Consider the following 8729-nt stretch of genomic DNA (forward strand, 5'->3'; position numbering starts at 1 on the left):
AATCCACCTGTGCAGAATTGCAGGTTCAGTGTTATGAACTCTGCGGGTACGCGCACCTGGACAATATCTTTGGTAACGTCTGTCGTCTTGGCATTGCTGACAAGGATAATACATGAGCCAATAGTTGGGAATGAAGCTAGATAGCATAATAAGCAGAAATTTCCTAGGAGCCAGAGTGACTAAACACAGAAAATTGGTGGTTGCGGTTTCCTTCAGTACTTTGGTGTTACTATAGAAAGATTTCGACTGGATATTAGGATAAATTTCTTCACTGAAAGGGTGGCCAGGTATTGGAACAAGGTTCCTTGGGACGTGGTGGAATCACCATCTCTGGAAGTGTTCCAAAAACCATGTAGATGATGCCCTTAGTGACATGGTTTAGCGGTGGACTTGGCAGTAGTGGGGTAAAGGTTGGACTTGATCGTCCTAAAGGTCTTTTCCAACAGAGCTGATTCTGTGTTTTCCTAAGTCTGAGCTGTTCATTTAGACGAACTGTGGTTTACTCCTCTCAGCTCCACCGAAGACGGTCAAGCCCCCAGAGGAACACCTGAAGGCCGAGAACATCCAGCTCTCCAACTCCTTCAACTACAGCGTGCTACAGCATCTCGGCCAGTTCCCACCTCTCATGCCCAACAAGCAGATCGTCGAGTCCAACAGCAACAGCCAGCAGAACGCTGGGGGGAGCAAGCCTGTCATGTCCTACGCAAGTGCTCTGCGGGCTCCGCCAAAGCCCAAACCTCCTCCTGAGCAGACAAAAAAGAATAGCGACCCTTTGTCTTTGTTTCAGGAACTTAGCCTAGGTAGTTCATCAGGTAGCAATGGCTTTTACTCCTATTTTAAATAACCAGATTATTTTTTTTAGAGAGAATTTAATTTTTATTTGTGTCGGTAGATCTAAGATAGTTGGGGCTTCACCCGTAGTTGCAACTATTCCCTTTGTTTATATTAGTAACTATAGCCTCACTTAATTGCTTTGCTGCTAGACTTGCAACTAATTTTGGGGGTTGGTTTTTTTTGTTTGTTTTTTTAATTATATTCCATTATTTTGCTTTTTTTTTTTTTGGATGTGGGTTGGGGTTTTTTTTGGAAGCTTTTCTGTAGGAAAACACCTGTTATTTTTTAAGTTGTGTAACGTTACTGATCTGTTGCATTGAACTAGCAGCTGGGAGGTTCTCACCTGTCCAACAAAAAAAAGAAAACAAAAAAGGCAAAAAAAAAGGCAAAAAAAAGGCAAAAAGACAAAAAAAAAGTTTGTCTAAATTGTATTTAAGAAGATTGTAAGTAGCATTTACATTTATTCAATAACATTAGCATACTATGCTGGGTTTCTGTACCAGAAATGGCCAGTTAATGTAAAAATGTATGTTATTTCTGCTTAAATTCATTTAATTTTCTTTCTTTTTCTTTTTTTTTTTAAATAAAGTTGCAGCATCTTCTAAATCCTTTCAGTTTTATCAGTTTTTTGTGAAGGGATGCTGCATTCTCAGACTTTTCTAGTTTTAGATTCTGTATGATGTGGTATTGTATTTTCCATCCACTGTAGGGTAAAGTGAAGGCATTCTTTGCAGACACCTTTGCCATTGTTTGGAAACATTCAGATAAAAAAAGTATTGGTATACTTTAAAATAATAAAAAAAAGAAAATATAAAAAAGCAAAAAAAAAGTTAAAAAAAAGAAAAAAACCCTAACAAAAAAAAAACCCAACAAAGAAACTCTACATTTTATTTTTGGACAAGCTGGTAATAGAAGCTTGTTTGAAAAGTTAATTTGATAGGTTTTTTAAATGAATTATGAAGCTGAAAATAAATTTTTAGGTATGTTGGTGCTTAGTAGATTTAATAACTATTTTAAAAAGGACAAAAAAAAAGCGTGATTTTAGTAAAACTACCTTTTTTTTTGTTGGTTTGTTTCAGTTTTTTTTTCCACTATGCATGTGTAAATGTTTGTAATCTGGCTTCTCCCCCTCTCCAGTGGTATAAAGAATTGTGCCGCTTGAATTCTTTTTTTCCTTTCTTATCCTTTTTTTTCCTCTCTCCGGTAAAACTTTTGGTACATTATTTGATGTTTACATTAAAATGTGACATTATACAAGGAAATTCAGATATTTTGCTAACTGTTTTGTTTGAGGAACATCATTAAAGAAGAGATTTAATGTTTGTCAAAGCTGTATCCAAATTAATCGAAACCTTTGGGGGATGAGGACGGTTCCCAGGTTATTTATCTATATATGAGTTCTGCCAAGCTCTCCACGAACCTGGCCCCTTAGGAGAGCAAACTGAAAGGAAAAGAATTCTAATTATGGGATATTTAAGAATTAAAGAGATAAGTGTGAATGAAAACTCAGAAGATGAAATTTGTCACTGAAGATTTCAGGTCTTGCACACTGTTCGTACTTTAGCAGCTGGGGAGCTAGTGAGGGGGTGTAGTTTCCCCAGATCCATAGTCCTCCTTTTACACTTGAAGTAACTTTAAATCTGGGAAATGCATTACAGGGACTGAGCTGGGTGTAGTTGCAGTATTCCTCCACTTAATAACATGCAAGAATGAAAGTTGTAGAGCTGCGTGGGGGTGATTTCAGATTACTACAGCTGTCCATGGGACACCTGACTAATGAGCAGTGGCTGCTGCTGTATTCAATCAGATTTTTGCTCTGGTTACAATCAGGGTTATTATTTCTTTTGCATTTGACTTCATGTTTTAAGGCAAGGGTCTTTATGTAATGGGGTTGATTTAAACTCAGTACACTGCAGAGGTTCGCATATAAATTTTTTATTATAAATCTTTGCTGGTTTATGATTCAGAAACTTATCTGAAAAAAACCTTTTTGCTGTAAAAAGAAGAGCACGCGTCACTCCTTAATTTATTTCCTATATGTCTATACCAAACAAAAGATACTGAGGGAGGGGGGGAAGCCCCTTGCCAAGTTATGCTTAGCACTTCAGCATATGGCATCAAATCAAGAGGACCCAAAAATGAGGAGAGGCCGAACTCTGCAACCTTGAATCAAGCAAAACTACTGTTCAATGGGTTTTTGCCAAGCTGATGGGTGCAGAAATAGGTTCATGGGAAATTCATTTGCAAGGGCCGGGTGTGTGCTCAGTCTAAGTTAGCCTCAGTCTTTTTATTTCAGGGGAACGGTGCCAGTTCTCCTCAACGGAGTGACTGGCACTGCTCTGAGAGAAGAATCTGTGTGCCTGAGCGTTGTAGTCTGTGAAGAGTTCTTGATGAGATGTGCGAGACTATGACAGAGGAGAGGTAGGGTTCAAATGCACTTCACTTCGCCGAGTCGGCATTGTAATTTCAGGGGCTTCAAAATCACTCATTTATATGGAGCAGTCTTTTGATTCTGTTCACCATATTTGAATATTAAAACTAATAAACATCACTTGTTAATTTACTGCTATCTGTCAATTAGTTAAGGGGGAGATGGTTGCATCTCACCACATTTTATTCATGTTTTACACTGGCATTTTTATCTGCGCTGAAGATGCTATGGTTGAAGGAGCATATTCTCTCTGACTTAAAACCTGATGTAAATCCCTGCTGGTTTTGGTTCTAAGTTTTCCTAAGTGCTCTCACCATGAATCTGAGGATGGGATGGCAGAAATCCTCAGACATATTTTCTGCTGGAAAATGTCCTCAAGTGTAGTTTATGCTGTTTTACTTAGCTCTATAGGCATTCCTGACTCTGAATGCTGCCCTTGGCTTTACAAACCCTGCGAGTACCATTCCCTGCTTTGATTAATTAGTGTTTTGTTCCCAGATTTGTCAAGTTCAGCTGTTTTGGTGCCTTTCTTTTTTTGCAGAGATCATGCTTTATAAGCAATTCTTTTGCTATGTGTGTGATATCTGGACTGTAAGTAGCACTGAGAACGCTGTGCCTGCCCACTCTGACTTTGCTTTGGAGTGAACTCAAGCATATCACAATCCGCACGTTTCCAGAGCCATCAGGCCGGGATGCTTCATGCTCTGCCCTTATCATCGTTCAACTCATTTCATTTGTTTTGTTAGTTTTTTAACTCCCTGGTTTTCCTCAAAACACTGCAGACAATTAACTTGTCAAGGCGGGTGGGGATGATTTATGGTGCCTATAAAATTTGCACATCATATTCCTTGACATGAAATATGGGCTGTTTGTGTTGGTATAGCAGTACTTGCTCCAGTGTCTTTTTGTGAGCTATGTCAGGAGCAAGGTTTCAATCATTCAATTCTGTTTTAGCTCTTTCATTCAAGGAAAGGAAGAAGATCTACAGCAAGTGCAATGGAAATGTCAGGTTGGGGGGGGGGGTGGGTTTGGTAACTTTAGCTTTAGTTGCGGTATGTTGAGCAGTGTTTTTCTGTCTCATTAAGGATTAATAGATGCTTCTGCTAAATGACAGAAGCTGCTCTGTGATCTGAATTCTCCCAGACTAGTTAGATGGTGTCAGTCCATTTTCCATAGGTCTTGCTCACTCCTGAAGGGCAGATGCTTTCATCAGCCAGCACAAGCCATCATGGTGCTGCTAGTGATACCAGTAATGGTGGATGTAAAGCTGAACTCAAAGCCTGGGGAGCAGCCCTACCAAAACAGGCTTGTGCTGCTCCTGCTGTTAAAATGAAATAGGCCAGAAACCCAAGTTTATTCCCTTCTCTGCATTTTCTTGTAGAAAGCAGGGAAGCTGCTCACTGCCTGTCTAGCTGCAGTGTGCATATGTGATGTCTGTATAGCTTCAGTTTATGTTCAATAGCTCCACTGGAGCCAGAACACCCGTCAAGTATGACAAAGCAAGAACAATCTCATCCTCTACTACAGTCAAAACAAAGCCATGACGCTCTTTTCTTGCCCTTTGGTGATAATAGAAAGGGGAAATAATTTAAATGGATGCATTTAAAACAGGTACTGTTGGTGTATGTGTGTGTAGTTTATGGTACAGAGCAGCCAATACTCCAGTATTTAAGTTACAGACATAATACAAATAATTAAAACACAAAAATCATTCAAAGGGGCACTGTCCCACCATGGAAGCTTCTTTTAAATGCAGTTTAAACTGAGGTTCGTTCTATAAACAGTTTCTGCACATGGGTCAGGTTCCTGGCATGCAAGTGTCTGACTGTCACACTCTGGATGGAGCCCAAGAGCTTGGTGTTAATCTCCAGAGCCCTCCTTGGGGCTGGCAGGACACAGCACTGTGAACAGCCATCCCTTGACATCGATGACCTCTTGTATCAGGTATGTTCCTCAAGAGCTATCGAGGCCGGGAGAGAAAGTGCCCATGTACAGTGGGGCCAAGGATCTCATTGCAGGGAGAGGGGGACAATTCTCATACGTTTGGGACTGTCTGGAAATCATTCCCACAACAAAAATAAGGACAAAAAAGAGGTGATGGCCACAAGGAAGTGAGAGTGGGAAAGGGTCAGGAGCTCCTTGTCCCATGCCTGGCTGGGGCCAGGTTGTTGCTGTTGCAGATCTGGGTGCTGCAGATGGATGCTGTGCCGAGAGCTCAGCTAGCTGCGTGCTAACCAGGCAGTTCTGTTGTTCAGGGTTGTTAGTCTGGCACCTTTTCTGCACATTAAATTCACACCACACAGCATTTCAGAATAAGGGAAGCAGATTCTCCCTGCACCTCGTGCCTAAGAGCAGATCTTGCTCTTACATAAACTAAACTCTCCATGTCTCCTCTTGCTCTGGGATTTAACACTTGGGCTTTGCAGTGTGGTGGGCAGATACCAGCAAGAGAAATCTCACAGTGCTGTGTCACATGTGATGCCCTGGGGTGTGTGAGCCCTGAGGAAGGGATGAGCATGGATGTTGGTTTATGGAGCAGCAAATGGCATGTACCTGTTGGAGCCATGACCGAAGGGGTCTGTGGGTCTGGTAGTGGCAGGACCAAGGCTCAGGGTTTTATAGTGTCTGGTGGTAGTTACTTGTTCTGTGAATGTATTTGTCTCATCTTCTCTCTAATGTGTTTCCCATTTGGTTCTTTGTGGCCCAAGCCTGTGTGTGATCCTGTTGGTTGTGTAGCATCTAGATTCCCATCCCTGTTTCACTCTGACTCCTGCCAGTGAGGAAGTTTCTTGCACGTTTTCATGCTACTTTCCCAAAGTTTTGGTGCCCATTCCTTCTATTTGCTCAGCTCAGGGAATGAAAACTGACACCGGTTACAGCTCCCTTCAAGGTTCCAGTCTTCTTTTTCCTTTAGAAAAGCCAATTACTTTCATTAACTCTCTCCAAACACTTTATCCTCTCCCTGGCAGACAGAGTTCGATGTGGCAGAACAAACCTGCCGCAGGAGCTGTGCCTTTCCCACTGTGAATACCAATGACCAATTTAATGGACGGGTCCCTCATCAGCATTTAATACCTGGAACAAGCAAATGAAGTCATCCACATGCTTCTCAGTCTTGCAGGGACCGTATGAAGTAGTGAGTGATCAGAAAGCCTCAAAGCAGACAGAGGATAAAGCTTAGGGGGTTTAAGAGCTTTAGAAGGCACCAAGCTCTGCCGCCTGAGCTGCTGCCTGTGGGTGTAAGGTCTCACTGTTACAAGCTGTGTGTTTTCTCTGGCTTGTGAGTAGGGTGAGCCCAGAGAGGCTGTAAAACCTCCGGATCCAGGCCAAACCATGGCACCCACTGGGAATCTTGCCATTGCCCTCACTGGGGTTTGGATGGGGCAGTTCAGCACTGACCCAAGCTGGAGCATGCATGAGACGGGTGAGACCTCCAGGGATGTGTTTATCTGAAGTACGTGTGTCTTGCTCTTGAGTACCACGAAGGAGAGTGAGCAGCTCCTTGGCTGGGCAACAACCTGGCCCATCAGGATAAGAAGCCACCTAGAAATGACTTAATCCCAGAAGCAGCATTGCAGGAGAGAGATGATGCTTCAGAAAAGGTGTGGATGAAAGACTTCCTATGGGCACAGGTCTGCATGGGTGATAACCTTAGACCCATGTCCCCAAACCTTGCTTATCTCAACCCATTGCATGTCCAAGTTGGGACCATTTTCACGATGATGGCTGAGTTGGGAATGTTTTGCTTCGATCAATCTGCGTTGTGTGTGTTTGGATAGATCCCAACCTGGGTTCAGCTGCCGCAGGGGTCACACCAACTCCTTTCTTTTCTGTTGTCACATGTAAAGGATCTCCCTAGAAACTAACCTCTGTTTTCCTGAACAATGAAAATGCAAATGAAGGATGTCAGCTCTGTACCCAAAAATAAGATTTCAAAACCATTTAGCATCTCACAGTGACAGCTTGAAGACTCGCACTTGTCTCTCATGATGAGAGACAGGCAGAGGTCCCCAGCTCACGCTCAGATCTGAGCACTAGCGACTGCTTTATCCCAAACTTTATAATATATGTGTTATTTGTAGTGCTTTTCAACTTCAAAGAGCTTGAAAACTATTAATGCAAGTGCACAAAAGGCTTCTGTTCTTGCTGCCATTCTAAGGGGGGGGGGGGGGGGATGGGTCCGGGCCTGAGTCTGGTGGGGAGTTGCTTGGGCTCAGTGTGCCTGGATGGGGTCTGGCTGATGGCAGGGCCATGGGCAGCCCCTTGTACCAGCGCAGAATTGCTCTATAGCTTTTTGAACTGCTTGGACATGTGATGATTTCAGATCTCTTCACATTGATCAGTTTTTCTGTTCCAAATTCTGTTTTTCTTCAGAACTGTGGGCAGCTGAATGTGATGGTGAGGATGCTTCTGTCCCCTTCTCTCCTGCTTTTTAAACTGGGTGTAAAAACAATATGTAAAACATAGCATTTTCCTCCTGGTGCTGGGGGACTGTTATGGTGCAAGGGGCTGGGTGAGCACATGGGGTTTAGGGACAGCCATGGCACAGCACCACAGGGGCTCTGCAGCACAACCGGCCCGCAGCATCCCAGCAGCGCTGCCTCGGGGGTACATTCCTTCAGGCATGCATAAGGAGCCATGCACTTCTGTAGTGTTTTCATTGCCACTCTCCTGGGTGTTTCAGCCTAAATCCTTCTTTCTTGGTAGCTACCTGGAAGGATTTTACCTAAAATGTAGTTTTATGTATGTATGTGGTGAGCAAAGCATGGTAGTCTCAAAAAGGCCCATTCACAAGGAGCAAATGAGAGCTCCCTGCAGTAAATACCATCCCGAATTACACTGTCATCCTGGACTGAGCAGAATGTGATGGGCCGAGTGATTCATCCATCAGTCATTTTTCCAGAGAATCATGCTACTAAAGATGATGCTTTTTATTAAAGGAAAATATCACTCTTAGTGTTCAGTACTTCCTGGCTTCGCCATCAAAGTTGAAGCAGAACAAAAACCGTATCTTGCAGGGGTTTTGTGCTTAGTTCAAAAGAATGGAGCTGCAGGGTGTAAATTGGTAGGAGAAAGTTTTATCCCGATGCTAGGCAAAGTTTTTGGTTTGTTTTGGGTTTTTTAATCCCATATTTTAACAGTTTAATAGAACAGCATAAGAATCTCTAAGTTATTCCAGAGTGATGAGCTCACTCTTCTGAGGGAGGAAGCATGAACAGGGAAACGGACACCCCATGGAGCTACAATTTCCCACTGTCTATATCTAAGTGAGGTGTAGAAGCCCAATATTCCTCATGGATCTACACCAAACATCATCTCCCTAAGAAAGCTGCCTTCTCTATGTGTCACACACAGATTTTCTCCCACCTGCATCAGGACAGGGATCCCCAAATGGTCACAGAGCGATGCCATTCACCCACTGCTCACCACGTGCTGAATCCTTTTGCTGCTCTCTTTAAAAATG

General features: G+C 42.9%; 1 protein-coding gene across 1 annotated transcript in view; it reads left to right on the plus strand.

Annotated features, from left to right (window-relative positions):
- HELZ (helicase with zinc finger) overlaps positions 1 to 2163 on the plus strand; it is an 84994-nt gene extending 82831 nt beyond the window's left edge. Inside the window, exon 31 of the mRNA XM_034067428.1 lies at positions 513 to 2163. Within this exon, the coding sequence (XP_033923319.1) occupies positions 513 to 844 (332 nt within the window). The 3' untranslated portion in view covers positions 845 to 2163. The remainder of the gene's footprint in view (positions 1 to 512) is intronic.
- The last annotated feature ends 6566 nt before the right edge of the window (positions 2164 to 8729 follow it).

This window comes from Melopsittacus undulatus, chromosome 11, assembly GCF_012275295.1.
Source record: "Melopsittacus undulatus isolate bMelUnd1 chromosome 11, bMelUnd1.mat.Z, whole genome shotgun sequence".
Taxonomy (NCBI): domain Eukaryota; kingdom Metazoa; phylum Chordata; class Aves; order Psittaciformes; family Psittaculidae; genus Melopsittacus; species Melopsittacus undulatus.